The sequence below is a fragment of the Cibotium barometz genome, chromosome 20, assembly GCF_041138505.1.
Source record: "Cibotium barometz isolate CiBa-2024 chromosome 20, ASM4113850v1, whole genome shotgun sequence".
Taxonomy (NCBI): domain Eukaryota; kingdom Viridiplantae; phylum Streptophyta; class Polypodiopsida; order Cyatheales; family Cibotiaceae; genus Cibotium; species Cibotium barometz.
The window spans coordinates 22097066-22115117 of NC_141065.1; the positions used below are offsets into that span (position 1 = coordinate 22097066).

Below are 18052 nucleotides of genomic sequence, written 5' to 3' on the forward strand. Positions count from 1 at the left end.
GTTTTGTTGAATTATCCTTTCTTAGTGACAAAGGCAAATGATTGATTGGTATAGCAGAATACACATAATCAAGCTGGAATTGTGCATGACGGAGGACTCAAACCATTGCTTGAGCTTTTGGACTCCAAGAACGGCTCACTGCAGCACAATGCTGCTTTTGCTTTGTACGGGCTAGCTGACAATGAGGTAAATTGGTGTATGCTATGTTGTTTTGAAAGTCATTTTTTTGAAGCAAGCAACAATGTCATGTGATTGATTGCTGTGCATATATGGTTAGGATAATGTCTCTGATATTGTCAAAGAAGGAGGTGTTCAAAGATTGCAGGATGGAGATTTGATTGTGCAGGTGAGCAGTGCTAGTGTTTAATGTGTGAGCAATGCTAGTGTTTAATGTAGTGTATTGCTTTTGATGAGATTCTTTTTTCCTTTCTTTTAGGGGCTCTTGGTAGGATAATGAATGTTGTCTAGAAGGAGTAGTGTTTTGTCAAGAATGACTGATGCCTCATATATAATTCACTTGCCTGATAGTTGCCCCATCTTCAAGCTTCTCTTAGGGCAAGGCTGATGCTGAAAAGTTCTTTAGAGGACTTCAGACATGTTCCGCTAGAGGACTTCATTGAGATTGTACATATGCATACACATTTGCATGCACATATGCATATGGGTATACATGCATGCATACATACATATGTGTCCTTGCCCGTGTAATGTTTTAGAGACCTACTGGCTAATATGTGAAAACCAAATAAAAATACACAGAACCTAGACACCTTTTGTAACGTTTTAGAGACCTACTGGCTTGAGATATGTGAAATCCAAATAAAAATACAAAGAACCTAGACACCTTTTGACTAATGAAGGATCTTTTCTTCTTCTTCTTTTTTTCAAGAAAGAGGAAAAAGGACAATGCACATTCAGGTATTTCACATGCCATGGCATTCTGAAGAAACTGAATCATCGTGTATGTGCCAGTAAATGGGCTATGGTGGTGGGTGTGCCGGTGAGGTATTCATTTAAAAAAAAAAAAGAAAGAGGAAAAAGGACAAATGCACATTCAGGGATTTCACATGCCATGGCATTCTGAAGAAACTGAATCATCATGTATGTGCCGGTAAGGGGGCTATGGTGGTGCGTGTGCCGCATGAGCTTTACCTACAAGTTATAAGATGAAAGAGAAGCCTGATCATGTTGATGGTGAAATGAGTACTCTCCTATCCTCCCATGGCTCTACCGCTTGTTTGGCAAGAGAGATCCATCGAGAGAGCTTTACCTACGAGTTATAAGATGAAAGAGCAGCCTGATCATGTTGATGGTGAAAGGCTTATGAGGAGGATGGTGGGGGGCTAGCCCTTCAGGTTTCTCACCTCTTCATTTCGACAGTACCAGTCATGGCCCCATCTACTAACCACCAGAGACCGAGCTCATGCCAGAGATGGGAGATTGTAGTAGCATTGCAACCTGGCACATATGGCGAGCTAGATGCAGCAAAGCCATTGAGGGTACCCACACTTCGCTAACGGAGACCATCAGGAGCATTTGGGGCTTAACATCATCCATGCCTTCGCAGGTTAGTGGGGGAAGTTTCAGGGTGGCTCTAACCACATGCAAAAGCAGCGAGAAGCTTTCTTAAAGCTCTGGCGGCCTGGCCTGATGCTGATCTAAGAATCTGGCTACAAAACCTAGTTGACAATACTCATGGATGTCTGTCATATTTGAAATTGTAGGTGTTAATTTCATGAAGATGCCATTAAAATGACCATTACAATGACAGACTTTGCAATATGACAAAGGTTTTAGCTAAACCACTCCTCTAAACCACTCCTGTTTCTATAGGGCTTTGTTTTTGGGATAGAGCTACGAAGAGGAGGGAGGGACTGTAGGGGCTGTAAAGCAGGAATCATCTGAGGGAGTCCCTTTGTTTGTGGTTCAACCGTACAAGAAATTTTTAAATATAGAGGATAACAAGAGTCTTTAACGAAACTTGTTCTGACCCTTACAATGTTTAGAGTTTGACGATTTGGTGCTTAAAAAAGTTGGAAGATGCTGCTGCCTTGTGGATCCCAAATGAAAATTCTGGTATAGGCTAATGCACGATGAATATGTGCATATTGTAGTCAATAATTCTATTTGGTATGTGACCTTTTCTTTGCACCAGTTCTTTTGTGAGTCTATAGTATGTATGTGTGGTGATAAAGCAGTTCAATAGTTCAAAATGTCGTCTAACGTTTTTTTTTCTGGTGTTGGGTCGCAGGCATCAAAAGATTGTGTGGCAAAGACCTTAAAAAGACTGGAAGAAAAGATACATGGTCGGGTATGAAGCACTTTAATCATTTTTTTGTTTGTTCCAAGTCTCAAATAAATAACTACTGGTTTACGATTTAAGCTTGAAAATATCGTACTTGTAAACCAATTGTTATGACATTTTCACATGAAAATTATGTGGGGTTTTTAGAGGTACTGCTGTAACTTCATGCCTCTGCAGTCTGAAAAGTAAATGTTGTTTTCTCGAGTGTTTACCCTAGTGTTTCAATTGGCTTTGAAGAATTTATAGTTTTTCTTCATATTCTCTCTCTTTTTATGCTCAGTGTTATCAGTGATAGAAATCACATGAAATCTTCTCATATCACCAATTTAGTTCCATTTCCAGGGTCCGAAAAGTTGTAAACAAGCTTGCGGTGCACCAACTTTCATCTGCACGTGTATATTATGATTCTTAGAACTTGTGCATGCAACCATTTTCAAAAATGACCTCAAAGGGGCTGTGAAGGGAAGGTAGCTCCTTGGTATCTGTTGTTGTGAGAACTTTGAAGGTTTTGTGAAAGGAAGCAAACTCAAATTTATAGAACTCACATATGGTGCGGTGGTGGTTGGACAGAATTTACACTCACAGATGTGATTTTTCCAGCTTTCTCCTCTGGATGAAGAATCAGAATTTGCAGGTTTAGTGAAGAGGATAAGAAACCAGCTGTATACAGAAAATATGTACCCTTATATGCAATATGTATGCTGAAAAAGTCCAATGAGAAGTTAATGTTGGGGTCCCAAGTATTCTTGAACTTGTAGATGACATGTCCGAGTTTGCAAGTTGAATGCTTGATGTTAGGGGATAGAAAACTCACTCTCTAGAAACTCTAGACGTCATAAGTTTTGAAGTTTAGGGATATCTCTAGGTTTGTTAAGGTTGGGAAATAACCTGCACTTTCCATTGCTTTATTTTTCTGCTGTATTAGCAGACATGCAGATTCCTTTTGAAGTCTTCGTCCAAGTTGCAGCCATCTGGTTTATATTGATTCTTTCTACTTAAAGAAGTGCAATTACCCAACCAGCTCTGCCTTTGCCACTGTGCGCGTGCGTGCGCGTTCTTTAGTGCTAGCCGAGTCTACCCTTCACCTTTAGAAAAGTGATAGAAATTCAGTTTGATGATATATCTGTGAAGATTTGTGTACTAAGGTGACATAGCTTTTCATGAACCTGCACAGGGGGGATGCCATAGCGTGTAGTCTATGGTATACATGGTGGAGTTGATGATTGGAAGCTTTGTGAGTAGACTCTCATGCATTTTAGTTTTGGTCAAGTTTGGGAAGTAACCATAACTTTCCGTTGGTATATACATAGTTGGAAGTTTCAACATTTCCAATCCTTCACACCATAGAAATTTTGGACTTTTACGAACAGCGCAAGCGCTTAGTTAGCATAAAATTTTAGATGTGTCAAATCAGGGCTAAAATAAATATAATATTTATCAGGCTTATTTTTTCAAGAAAATATAATATTACATACAAATGTATTAGGTCCAACTAATAATGGCTACATGTACACGCTCAAAACCCTCAACAGAGGTAAAGAGAATAAACAATCTCACTCCCTCTTCCTTCCACTACATCACCTGTATTTTTGAGAAAAGATAGCAATCTCTCTTGGCTTCACACCCAATTGTGATGCAACATTTTCCAAAGCATCATCCATAAAAGCAGTTCGCGTTTGTGCATCTGAAACTTGCTGGATCTTCATGCAAACTGAAACCGGCCTCTGGTAGAAACCAAAGTGGGTAGACTAGCAGTCACCTATCCAATTGTAGTCCAGACAACTAACAAATGAACAGGAGCTAGAATGCTCCAGAACAAAAAGGAAAACGACACTTGTTGGCCCGAAAGCTTGGCGCCCCTTTTGGTATTTCTTTTTTCAAATTCAATGGAAAGTTTACTGAGTAGTACAACAAAGCGAGTCAAGGAAAGTGAACCTGCATGTCCAATCTGGCAGCCCTCAAGACCTCTTAGCATAGAGGATTCACACACAGACCTGTGTCCCACAAAAGCAACATACTGTGGTCTCCTCTAATCAACCAAGACAATACAACAGGGCAGCCTTGAGCACGCATCTGGCTGTTCCATGTTCATGGCTTCAAACTCAGCCCAAATACAAATCCATTGTCCAACTCTGTTTCCACCCTTCAAACTGGCATACCCCTCCTCTCACAAAGGGCCAGAAGAAACAACTCTGTAGCAGACATAAGCCAGTGGAAAAAAAGAGAGAAAGATATGTTTAGAGTTTACCAACTGTTATGCACAGTTCTGCACCGGAGGGATTGACCGTACCAGTCTGTACTTGCAGCCGCTTGTGTCAGCAACTCTGCAGCACACGTGTGTACCTGTCTGTACAGGTTTGTGCTTGGAGCACACGTGTGTACTTGTCTGTACTATTCACCCTGTAGCCGCCTGATTGATGCGCCGCTTGAACTGTTGGGCTGGGTTGGACTGTACCCGACTGTACCTATCCGTAAAGATCTGCACCTGTAGCCGTCTTAGAACAGTACCTGCAGCTGCCTGAATGCTGCGTCGCTTGCACAGCTGGACTGATCTGTCTGTACAGTACCCGCTTGTACCTGTCTATGTCAGAAAAACTACAGCACCTGTACCAAGCCGTACCTGTCCGTACCAGTCGCCTTGCAGCACCTGTATCATACCTTCCGGCGTCGTGCTCTAGCTTCCTCTCCACGCAGCCAGACCGCACGTCTTCTTTCAAAAAGCAAGAGAGAGAGCATGGAGAGGGAGGCGTGTACTTTAAAAGTAGAGTAGCCCCCCTCCATAATTATCCTAGTGGTCCTCCCTTAAAGTTTTTAAAAACTAAGGGCCACCCAAGGTTTATAAACCTTATAAAATTTAATACCTTGGTCCCCCTTCACACTTGGGCTTGTCCACACATATTACTTTTGTCTGGACACCCAAGTATGCATCTTTAAAAATTTATCTTGCTCACCAACCACCATGCTCACACTTATGCTGTTCCACTTTCACAGGGTCATGACACAAACGCTTTAATTGAGCATGTCTTTCTTGAACCTGTCTCTTGAGATTCTCAATTTCAGCATGCATTCTCTCTTGCTCTTGCACTCTCTCTTTGCCACATGACCGTTGTCCCTCATGTACATAGACACCATTGTCTTGTCCTTTACCACGATAGGACGGCTGTCCCTCTTGTGCATAACCACGAGGGAATACGTGGATTACATTTTCAGCATGGTGTTCTTCACTAGCATGTGTTCCATGGTGTACATTATCACCCATCTATTCATCATGAGCTTGTCTTCTTGCATAAACATGCGCACCACTACCTGTATGGCTGGCTATAATGCTTAATAACTCTAACAGTTAGTGTATGCAAGATAGGATTGTCTTCCACATAAGGAGGAGGAAGATCCTAGGCTCTGTTACCAATGAAATTCCCCTGGTCGGGGTGGAGCACAATCTTGACACACACTTAATGCTTGTAAGCAAAGTGATTTGGCACAACACAAAACAAGATTGCAATGCTGAAAATTGAAATGACGCTGCAATAGGGCCGGAAATGGCCGAACCCGCTTGTAATATGATTTGTATCATCAAGGAATTTAACATACAAGCTCCATGCGCAATGCTTGCTAGATTTCCAACAACATTCATGCATATGAAATAAATTTCAAACATGTTGTGTGGGTGTAGATATTGAATCCAAGAGACGATATACATAACTAAGGATGGGGGGAGTGGGACTTGCCCAAGACACTCTCTTCAGAGGGCCTTCGGGGTCGGTTTGGAGGGGGAATAATCATAGTGTGGCTAGGGCCAGGCCAAGTGATCCTTGATCTTGTCCTCCATGAAGCCCTACACTGCTCTGGCCCTGGGGTACACCTGCTTTGTGCTCCATCTATTGTAGTAAAGAAATCGGAGGAAGGGCCTCCAATGTGATAGTGATTACCACATGGAGGAACACATATAATATCATCTGCAGGCTCGGGGCGTCAATGTCTCCATCTTGACCTCAGAGGGAGGAGCCTGCTAACTCCATGTGGGCGAGGGTCCAAAAGTGGGTGACGATGTTGACTAGACAGCTATCTCATAGGTGTTGAGTAGGTAGAGCGCAGGAGAGTGAATGGCGAAGTAGGCAGACTTGCAATCCCACTCCTTGTTGGGGGCGACACTGAGGGGGAATGAAGTTGGGGTTGAGCACATCGTTGACCATAGTAACATAAAAACCTGTTTTGCCCTCTCGAAACGGTACGAAAACGTTTCTGGCACGAAACGTTTCGAAACAAAACGAAACCTGCCCATCGAAACGGTGTTTTGTCCAAATGTAAAGTGAGGTAAAAAAAGGGGCGAACGGCACGAAAACGTTTCTGGCACGAAACGTTTCGAAACAAAACGAAACCTGCCCATTGAAACAGTGTTTTGCCCAAATGTAAAGTGAGGTTTAAAAAAGGGGCGGAAGGTTTTTTTTGCAAATGCGATTTTTGCTGTCATTTCCGTTCTTGTTTGCTGCCCATTTGCCACTTCACGCATCCGATGCTTCTTCTCAGCCGCAACCTATTACTCCACCAGACTTCTTTTGGCTCCTTGACTTCTCCTCCTCCACGCCTCCTCTTCCTCTTCCCTTTTCCTCTTTTTCTCTTCTCCTCCACGGTCCACCCCTCCTCATCCCTCCTCCTCTTTCTCTCCTTTTCTTGTCTTCCAACTTTCTCTCCTTTTCTTGTCTTCCAACTTTCTCTCCTTTTCTTCTCACCTCTCTCTTCCCTTCCAACTTGTTTCTTTCCTCCTCTCTTCTTCTTCTTTTCTTACCCAAATTTTGAAAATACCAAAAAACCTACTCCCAAAATCATGAATTTCATACCCACTAGTCCCAAAAAAATCTATGTTCAGCTTTCTGTTGGCTATGTAATAAATTTGGTATGTGTATATAAGAAGTGTCATTTCGAAACCTTAGCGTTTCGTCCAAAAAAGACGAAACGAAATCTTCGAAACAACGAAACGGACGAAACGTTTCATGTTACTATGGCCTTGACACATACTCAAACTATTAATGCTTGTAAACAAAGTGATCCAGCACAACACAATCCAAGATAGCAAAGCTGAAAATTGAAATGACACTGCAGAAGGGCCAGAAAGGGCCGACCCCCCTTGTAATGTGGTTTGTATTATCAAGGAATTTTACATACAAGCTCTATGGGCAATGTTTGCCAAATTTCCAACAACATTCATGCATATGAAATCAATGTCAAACATGTTGGGTCGGTGTAGAGGTTGAATCGGCAACTTCCCTTGCCAAAGGACCTCACTTACCAATCCCAGTGTTATGACCCTGTGCTTTTCTCTGGACAACAAGGAGGTGGGCACGGGCACGGGACGCATAGTGTGGACAGGCATCATCTGAATGTGAAAAGGAAACCCATGTTAGTGGCCAGCCCAAGTGTGAAAGGAGACGAGATTTTAAGTTTATAAGGTTTAGTAACCTTTGAAGGCTTAAAAAAGAATATTATTATTTTTGAGGCATGCATTTTTGCTAAAGTTGCTTGGGCGTTTTGGAGAAAGCGAATCTCATCCTGGTTATTTAAGCAAAGGGTGGCGGAGTCGAGGTATGCGGGTGTCGTGTTGTGTACGCAGGCGCATGGTTGGTCGCCATAGAGCACAAACTACACGAAGAACCTCATCGCGGGCAGCACTGGACAGAGAGAGAACAGGGATCGTCGTTTTCCTTCAGCCATGGCCAGCGTTGCTGCAGGTGGTGGACGAGGCGATGACCACAGATGGTGGTGCTGATGCAGGCTGGGCAATGCTCACAGGTTTGGTGCAGGGGATGGGGGCCAGGCGGCCTGCATGTATGGAAGCAACTAGGCGGGCGCCAGGAGGGCTGCGTTTGTGGAAGTGGCCAGGCGGGCGTCAGGCGTGCAACCTTCGGCAGTGTGGGCTGGACTGCAGGAGTCACATTCAGGCGCAACCTGATGGACGTGGGCTGAGCAGATTCGCGTAGACCTGCAGGATGAGAAACGCACAAGTGGCCGTGTGTGGAGATCATCGTGTGGTGGAGTGGTGCTTCTCCTTGGCTGGCGGTCTGTCCTGCAGTATATATATACAGGCGAACAGATGCTTACACACACACTCTCTCTCTCTCTCTCTCGTGACAGTCAGACTGTGGGGGAAGTGGGCTGGACTGCCCTCAGGCTGGACAGAGGGGCAGAGTCGACAGTAAGCCAGCGGGCAGTTGGCAGTTGGCGCCCTCCAGGTGAACAGCATGCTGATTGGGCAGTTTGCAGGTGATGCACAGGGGCTGAACAGCAGGCCCCTCACCTCTGTGCAACCGGCCGGCTGTAGGTACGTGCGCAGGCCCTTTTACTCCCTATCTCCCTCCTGGCGACTAGCTGGACTGCAGAGAAATATAGGTTTGGACTACACGTGGGCTGGGAGTAGGATTCGCATCCAGATACGTGTGGCTGAGCAGGATTCCTCGGGCGGAGAGCTTTATAGGTCTCCTTAGGCTATGTTTTGGAGACATCAAGGGCTTGCCCCCTTCCCTATGTGTGTGGGCGCACACTCGCAGGTGTGTATATGTGCAGGTGGGCGCTCGTGCGTGCGTATGGGTTGTTGGAGGAGGTACTATTGCTCTTGGCTACTGTTGTGGCGGCTTTGTGTGGATTGTACGGGCGAGCAGGGCTACTGTTGATACTCCTGCTGTTATTGTACGACGGTACTGCTATTTTAGACCATGGGGTGCAGGCTCTATTGAAGAGATTGAGAAACAGAGGAACACGCTACATATGCACAGGAAGATGTTCTTGGAAGAGATGTGTTGTTGCTCTTCGACTTGGACTTATGTGTATTCAGGATTTGCTTGACACGTCCTCTATCTTTCTCTCTCTAGGTTTTGGCAACCGTGATCTGATGGTTTATCTGTCATGGAAACAGGACATTGGTCTTTCGAGAAGAAACAGGACCTTGGTATCGAGGATACAGGACTATGGTTTATGGATACAGGTCTACGGCTTATCAGATACAGGTCTTTGGTTTCATGAGGAAAGCATGCCTCTGGATTCATGTGAACAAGTTTTAGTTTCTCGAGGTTACACGCAAGCTATGATTGAGGAAGGACATATGGTTTGGTACAGCCCTACTGCTGTTTGGGAAAGGGTTTGAGGGATCCATGGTTGAGATGGAGAAGACCTTTTCAAGCAGGGAGGTGTTGTACAGGTGTGCCTTCTCTATGGAATGCTTTGCTGTAGTAACGAGAGTTCTTATTTGGAAAGTCTTGGGTGAAAAGCTAAAAGGAATCCTATTGGTAAAGGATTCGACAAGTTGTACTATGTACTCACATTTGATCAAGTAAAGAAATACCGTAAGGGGCGCCACTGCGTTTTGGGGCCAATCGGTGTCCTTGTACTATTTGCAGGGACATTCTAGCTCCCTCGTTTGTTTTCCTTTTCCAGGTTCTCATGGGTGATGAAGTGTTTTGTGTGCGAGTATTTGTTCCACCGCCCGTCAAGTTTCTGAAGGCCGGTTTTACCCAGTATCTTGGCACAAGAAGCTATGCTCCATTGGCATGCATACACATTCAAGTGTGTGTGCTAGGCCCAGCCATAAGAGACCTTAAATGGCCAAGAACGTAGATGTAGACTAGGTTTAGATTGTTTTTTTTTTTGGGCGTGGGGGGGGGATTTCGTGGTGATCAGGTTGGCGGTGCTCTAGGGGCGGCAGGCATTGGTGTCATCTCGTGGTGCATATTGCCTGCCAACGACTAGGGCCTCCCTCCTGCTGAGCCTAGAACGGAGGCTGTGCCACTAGGGTCGGGTGGATGGGAACCTCCGTCATGACCTCCAGTCCTATATCTTGTGCTCTCGCTTGTTGCGCTTGTTGAGGCCTTGTGGGGGGTGTCCTCTGTGGACTTGTTCGCCGAGGCAAGAGCGAGCAAGGTGGTCCATTTGCCTGCGGATGAAACACTTGCCTGGGAGACTAACGTACTCTACCCGCGGAAGAATCGGGTTGCCCTGGAGGCTCGAGAGCACAATAACCTTCGGGAGATCCTCAGGGACGCAATGCAGAGTTTCATGGACAGGATGCCCGTTGTCTTGGCCGGTCACTCCAAAACCTATCCTATCGATTGTCCAATAGTTTGAATCAATGGGTTGTACTCTTTCGGAAGGCCGGGCTAGCAGACTGTCTCGGAGAAGTTGGAAACACTTGCAAGGGGGTCAAATGCACGTCGAATTCATGGTGCCATCTTGTGAAAACCACTTGAGCGATGCGAATTGTGACAGGGCTCTGTTGCATCACACGATTAGCCGATATGCGGGTGAATCAAACTCCACACGAGAGTAGCCGAGCCCAAGACAATGGATACCGGTGATTTTCCCGGGCTTGCCGATCAAGGTGGAAAAGTACGGTAAGGTACGCATTCAGGTACGGGTTGAGATTTTGAGGTACGTTAAGGGGAAGGGCTAGGAGAAGGAGAGCAAAAATGTGCACAGGAGGGGGCTGGGTGGCGCACAGGAAGCCTGTGCAGGGGTGAACAGGGCGGGCAGCAAGAAGGGAGTGGGTGGAGCTGAAGCAAAGGCGGGGAGGGCGAAGGAGGCACAGACTGAAAATAAGCAGGTGGGCAGCGGGGGGAGCTCCAGCTCGAGCTCATCTTATCTCTTGCTTTAACTGTATGTATTTTACACTAAACAAGTTTATCCAAGCATATAAGTACCTAAAAGTGCTTGTTATGCCATGTTGACCTGTTAATGTGAGATTTCATCACGCATTTCTGTATTGACTTTGCTTTACAAGTGAATTCGGTGGAAATACATTGAATGCTTTTCTTGGGTTACTGTTTGAAGCTCCCATGTAAAGTGCATCCTTATTTTGCAATATTTCATGTTATGCCATTGGTACTGAGTGCCTCTATTTGCAAGTTATAGTTTCTCTGGTTTTCCCTCCAGGTACTGAAGCACCTTCTGTATCTTATGCGTTTACTGGACAAGCCTGTGCAGAGAAGAGTTGCACTGACTTTAGCCCACTTGTGCTCTCCTGATGATCAACGTACAATCTTCATAGACAACAATGGTAAATAAGTCATACTAGATTTGCATTCTTGACAAATGTTGGGTTCCTGTTTATTGAGTATGTCAAGGCTATTTGTAAAGAGTTTTTGTTTGCAGTTAAGGTAGGGTAGTAACTTCAGCTCTAAAGAGTATTTGTTTGCATTTAAGATTAGGATAGTAGCTTCAGCTCTTGTTCCTTTTGTTCAGGGATGGAGGTGCTTTTAGGCCTCTTAGGTACCTTTGCAAGTCCCAAGCAACAACGAGATGGAGCCTTGGCTCTTTACACGTTGGCGAAGAAGGCCACAGCTTTGTCTCCGATTGATGCTGCTCCACCACCTCCTACACCACAGGTCTGTTCCTTGCTTTTATGTCATAACTACATGCACATAATTTGTCCAATTAACTTTCCACTTGTTCTTTTGCGACATGCTGGAAATTCGTAGTAAGGTAGTGATAGAAAACAAGTAACTGTGTGTGAAAATTCTGTATAAACTACTCGCTTGAACATTGCCTTGCTTTAAGGCAACATATGGTGCCCTGAAAAGAAGTGATGGGAATTATTGGGAATGCGTTTTTTGCTGGTGGATTTTGTAGTATGGTTTTGTGATCACCAGGACCAATCATAAGAACATAAGATGGAACTTTTTGATGCTCCATCCCGATGCTAAGCAATCACTGGAATCAATCACAGCTGCATGTGATGGTACATTCATACGCTAAGCCATGCGTGTTGAGCTGTAGGTGGCTGGTGATAGGTGTGTTAGAATATGTTGAGTTTTTCAAAAGAACTACTAATGAAGGACGCATTAGCGGACATGCAGATTTCACATTGTGAAGTTTTCGTCCGAGTTGCGGCCAATTGATATTGTACTTAATCTTTCTATCTTTAGCGGTGCATTTGCCCTATCAACTACTTATTTGCTATACTAATTCTTTGTATTTGCTACTTCCCTTAGTTCTAGGCTTCATTATGGCTGAGTCTGCCTTGCATCTCCGGAGGTATGACAGAAACTCAGTACGAAGGGCTTTGTGTGAATATATGCTCTTATGTGTGTGTGTGTGTGTGTGTGTGAGCATATCTTGATATAGAGTTCTACACCCACTATTGGGCACTAATGACGTTAGTGGGGATGTCGTAGTATCTAGTCCATACTATGCATAATGGAGTTGATAGTTATATAGTCTTGTGGGTTGACTACTATGAGTATATAACATGCACGTGCCTAAAAGGCGAATTTGGGCATGTTCCTGCATTCATCTAGGTATATATATACTATTGAAGGAGGGGGAGGTGGGTTCTCTATTTTATTATCTAGTATGGTTAGGGTGATCAGGCAGAAAAATCTCTACAAAAGTAAAAGAGACCATCTCTAATAGTAAATAGTTTTGAAGTGCATATGATTTTGGAGTGTTCTTTGTTCCTCTTTATACTAACCTACTATTCACTATCTCAAATAGTAAATAGTAGATGAAGTGCATAGGATTTTGAAGTGTTGTTTGTTCCTCTTTTATGGTAAGCCACACGCTGAGTAATTCTTTTTGGGCAATGGGTGGGTGGTTGCCTTCTTTCGAGGAAGTGTTAGTCAATGCATGAGATGGACTAATTTGTTGTTCATGTACTCATGGCACATAGATTTAAAAGCTCTTGATGCAAATGCAGGGTGTGCTCCAGAGAGGTGTGGAAGACTGAGCAGCATATCTTTTTGGGTGTGGGAGAAGGACATAGTACATAATGGGTTACAGAGGGCATGCAGGGTATGCTCCATAGGTGGGAGACTGAGAAGCATATCCTTTTGTGTGTGGGAGATCGAGCCAGTACATATTAATGACTTAGAGAGGACATGCAGGGTATACTCCATGGGGCTATGGGACTGCACAGCATACTTTTTTGGAATGGGACTTGGGAGGAAACATGGGAAGAGTAAACATGCCAAGGAAGGGCATCATACACTTGCCAGAGTAGCAGGGCAGGAGACAAATTAGAGCATGATAAATTTACAGTAAACTACTCAGTAAAACACACTAACGGGCTACAAAGGTGATAAAAAAATACCTCCACATAAGAGATAGGGCTCTAAACATCAGCTCAAGGGATGCTACGGGGGTCTCCTGGCAGCGACTTCAGCTTTAGAGCAGTCCGGACACTTAGAAGGAATAGCATCTAACAACCTTGCCAAGGTTGCTGACTTGCTGTTCCAGTACTGAGGAAGGTGCAGGCAACTGAAGTGCTTGAGTGTGTGGTCCCATTTGTATGGATGATCCACAGTCATAGTTAGTGCATATGTATGCACACGCCCCGCGTGGGGCCCCATGGGTGGGGGGGGGGGGGGGGTGTTGGGGGTTGGGGGTGTGTGAGTTTGGTATGTTCTTATCTTACTTGTGCAATCTACGCTGTCTTGAGCAGTATGGCTTTACTTTGTCACCATAAAATGCTAGATTTAGTCATGCTCTTGCTCTAGCTACATGACATTATGAATACGGTACCGTTGCTATTCATCTCACTTATAATGCGACAAGGATGTATGAATACTAAAGTGGCCCTTGAAAATATGTTGATGTGCTTAAGAACATGTCTTATAGCATCTTTGTAGCAGTACAGAGAGGCCTATTGAGAGGGCAAGATAATGCTTAGCATGATGGTCCACAAATATTGTGGCTCTCTTAGGCTCACAATTTAGAATAACGGAACATTTTTGGGAAAAAAAACTGCAAAAGATATTGGCATTATCTTAGAAACATCCTTATCAAAATGCGTCATGCAAAATCCTCTATTTCATTAAAGCATTCCTCAAACGAGTAGTTTGAACTTTGAGGTGCTGAACTGGTAAAAGGTCAAGGTGCTTCAAATGTGATAGCCTTGATAAAACATCCTTTACTGCAGTTTTTTTTTTTCCGCAGGGGTGGGACGAAAGAAACAAAGAAAGATCTATTAATGTCTGCAAAAGACCTCAAGAGTTTGTGAGACCAAAAGTTACAATGAATCCATGAGTAACTGAATCATGGAATAACAAACTGAAATTGAAACAAGAACTAAACTACAACTGAGCTATCACTATCAAAATTGTCAAAGGAAGCCTTATGTGCTACACCTAGGCTCAATTGTAAAACTGTAATACATCCTCATAAATAGAGATACAATCCACGGAGGCAGTAAGTGTGTGGCAGGGTCAAGTGTCGGAGGTGTTCGCTTTTGACAGGGAAATAGGCTCCGTATCCATAACTGTGTACTGGCTGTCTATATAGATACACAATTCGGTGTGGTGCACTCCGAGATCGCTGAAGGATCTCCCAAAGCTGGAGATGGCGAGGGGATGGTACTCTTGGTGCTCTCAGTCGCGGCCGTCTTGATCTCCGGATCTCTTTGGGGAAACACCAGGGAACCTCAGGGCCTGTATACACTGCCTGGTCTGTCTCCCTGGCTGGTCATCCTCAGGTGGCTCTCTCTTAACGCCAGGTGGAGGTGGGTGCAATGAAGCTCGTGATGGGTAACTGGGATGTGTATGTGAAGTAAATGGTCTGTGTGCCACCTGATCTCTAGTAAGTAAATCCCCAAGCATCTCTGATCTGGATAGTCTAGAACTCTCGTGAGTGGCCCAAACCCCTCACAGAAAAGACAGTGGAATCTCTCTAGTAAGTAAAGCCGCAAGCATCTCTAATCTGTTTAGTCGAGAACTCTCGTGACTCCTCCTAGAAAAGACAGTGGAATCTCCCTCTAATCTCATAATACACTGGGCATTTGCATATGTAGTGCTCCTCCGTCTCCACCTTCAGTGTGCATAGCAAGTAGATCCTGTCCTCTCTGGGGATATCTGCTGCTCTCCTTGTTTCCACCCTGAGCTCGTGAGACGAAACTCTGATCTGGCCAATAGCAAACCTCGTAGCACGTGACATGTGCCTGGGCATGGAACGAGGCTCCCGAATTGTGTCATGATAGAACTGCATCTTAGTGCCAAGCTGTTATGGTGCTACCCATGTGACGTGTGTCTCTAGTCTAGATAGATCTGTACAGATGAGGTGATTATGTCTTTGTAGGAGAGGAGCATGAAGGCTGTAGTTGAAAGGAGGTAACCTGTCTATATGGAACCCATGTGCCTGAAACCATTCTGTGGCGTACCAAGTCTGCATGTGTCCTGCCTCTTTTAGGCAGTGGGATGACTCAAGTGCCAGCCTGGGGAGCCTATCTCTGCTCAAGCTGTAGACCCTCTGTATACATATGACTGTGTGCGTCCACAACTAGTGGGAACGCTGCAAACTCTGCTAGAACAATGGCATGAGGTATTGATGGTTTGCTCCTGAGCATACATGAAGACATCATGATCTGTAGCCTCTCCACCAAGAAAGAAAGAAAGAAAGATTGTATTAATGTCTACTAGAGGCCAAATTGGCCTATGAGACAAAACAGATGTACAAAATGTATCCATGTCCTCTGAATGTCATGGATAAGAAAAAAAAAGTTACAGTGAATATAAACGTAAATGGAAATAGATCTGTCAAGTGGGAGGATGGAGCTATATCTAGGTTCAATGCAAGGCTAAAGAGTGTGTGGGCAGTGAAGTACCCAGGAGGAGCAAGGAGCAGAGCACAGGCAAGGGGAACTAAGCGGTTACTGTTGTGCTCTGAAGCCTGGAGGCACATAAGGGTGTCGAATTTTCGAAGATCTATTTTGTGGACCATCTAACACACATCTTTCCTTTAAGTTAACCAACAACTCCTGTGTTGGGTTAGCTATATGGTAATCCTTCTTAATTGGACTGCATTCCGAAATAGAATGACAATAGCACAATGATAGTGATATCCCCTTAAATAATTGAATTTGTAATAAGAGATTACGAATCATTTCCAGGGTGATGGAGCTCTTCAACAACAAGTCTCTCAACTTTAAGATTAGTACATCCTGCAGCCCTTACTTTGGAAAAAACTGACTGAATCATTTGGAATGCAGGTCTATCTTGGAGAACGATATGTTAACAGCAGCACCTTGTCAGATGTGACTTTCCTCGTCGAAGGTGCTTGTTATTGGTTAATTATTCCTACTTTTCACCTCGGTATTGTTTCAAATGTATGGTGATAATCTGAACTTTTGGATGGGCTGGTCTACACTGTAGGGAGCAGATTTTATGCACATCGCATTGCTCTTCTTGCTTCTTCAGATGCATTTCGTGCTATGTTCGATGGAGGCTATAGGGTGGGTCTATCCTGGATCAGGACTTGGTTTAAAATTACTTACTCTTTGGTAACTATAAAAAAAGATCCCTCATGCACCTTCCTATTTACTTTTTTCAGGAAAAGGAGGCCAAGGACATTGAAATCCCAAACATAAGCTGGAAAGTATTTGAGCTGATGATGAGGTAAAGGGAGTCTCAAAATTTGGTCAAATTGACGACTCTTCACATTTACATACTGACTGAACGTGTGAAATTTTGCAACCTCCTTCAGGTTCATATACACAGGTAATGTGGAAGTGAGTGCAGATGTGGCACAAGACCTTCTCAGGGCAGCTGATCAGTATTTATTGGAGGGTTTAAAACGATTATGTGAGCATGCGATAGCACAGGTTTACATCTCTCCTAAAGAAGAAATCATCTGTTGCAAAAGTTTTTTAGTCAGGTGAAGTCATAGCTGCTACACGTAAAGAATCTGAAGTGGAACTGGTATCTGATGATGGGGGTTGGTTCTGTTTCAGGATCTGACTGTAGAGAACGTAGCAAATGTTTATGACTTGGCAGAGGCTTACCATGCTCTGTCACTGCGCCATACATGTGTCCTGTTTATCTTGGAACAACACAAACATATGTGTGGCACGAATGGGTCTCTTTCTTCTTCCCTCTCCCATATGTTGTGCTGGCTCTGACCTTCCATCTATAAGGTGTTTCTAGCGCCTGTCCTAATAAGTGATTAGTGTTTCATTCGGGTTTGTGCAGGTACCCTTCATTGATTCAAAGAGTTATCCCGGAAATACGCGAGTACTTACTAAGGATATTGAGGCCTCAGCCATGTGAGAGAAATCTTTCTTGACCTAACACTTGATGGAATTAGGCAATTGGGTTTGAAGCGAAAGCTCTCTGCGAGTACTTACTAAGGATATTGAGGCCTCAGCCATGTGAGAGAAATCTTTCTTGACTGAACACTTGATGGAATTAGGCAATTGGGTTTGAAGCGAAAGCTCTCTGCACCAGCCTCCTGCAGCTGTCTTCTATTTCCCTCGGCCAAAGATTCATCCTTGAACTCTTTAATGATCACAGTCTCCATACTTCTGTGCTTTGAGTGTGACACACCAAAGCTGAGGTAGGGATTCCACGGTTTGGGCTTGCCTTGGGGCTTGCATTTCCAACAAGCACTGAGCTTCAGTGATGTAATTAACTCTAAAATAGTTCAGCAAGGTTTCTTTATTGTTCATGTGTTTTGAGTCTCATGTGGTGTTGAGCAACCTGAATGAGGATTTTTAGCATCTTGGAGTGCAACTGTGGTATTTTGAGCCTGGGTGGTGGTCATAGTTGTCTGTCTGTGAATCCGTTAATTAACTAGCATGACTTCAGAAGGGTTTCCTGGAGGTCGTCCTCCTTCAAAGGACGGGTGCTAGGATTGTTGGATCTGTCAGATTAGTGTAACAAAAAGCTAGTCCGCTGGGTGTTGTGAAGCCACTCTTAGAGAGAGGGTAATGTTCTAGGAAAGTGGCAGTGCTGTTGTTTGATGTTAATAACGAAAAGTTAATTCTCCCATGATCTAAAG

The 18052-nt window shown here is 44.2% G+C and overlaps 1 protein-coding gene across 2 annotated transcripts in view; it reads left to right on the forward strand.

The window, feature by feature from the left end:
- Positions 1-17719, forward strand: part of LOC147627667 (ARM REPEAT PROTEIN INTERACTING WITH ABF2-like) — a 95132-nt gene extending 77413 nt beyond the window's left edge. Inside the window, exons 9-19 of one of the 2 annotated variants that reach the window (XM_086814604.1) lie at positions 58-186; positions 278-346; positions 2252-2311; positions 11222-11345; positions 11531-11673; positions 16266-16329; positions 16429-16508; positions 16607-16671; positions 16760-16877; positions 17007-17131; positions 17245-17719. In XM_086814604.1, the coding sequence (XP_086670730.1) occupies positions 58-186; positions 278-346; positions 2252-2311; positions 11222-11345; positions 11531-11673; positions 16266-16329; positions 16429-16508; positions 16607-16671; positions 16760-16877; positions 17007-17131; positions 17245-17338 (1071 nt within the window). In that variant the 3' untranslated portion in view covers positions 17339-17719. Of the gene's footprint in view, positions 1-54; positions 187-277; positions 347-2251; positions 2312-11221; positions 11346-11530; positions 11674-16265; positions 16330-16428; positions 16509-16606; positions 16672-16759; positions 16878-17006; positions 17132-17244 lie in introns of both variants that reach the window. The other variant, XM_086814603.1, reaches the window with a different exon arrangement.
- Positions 17720-18052: the final 333 nt, after the last annotated feature.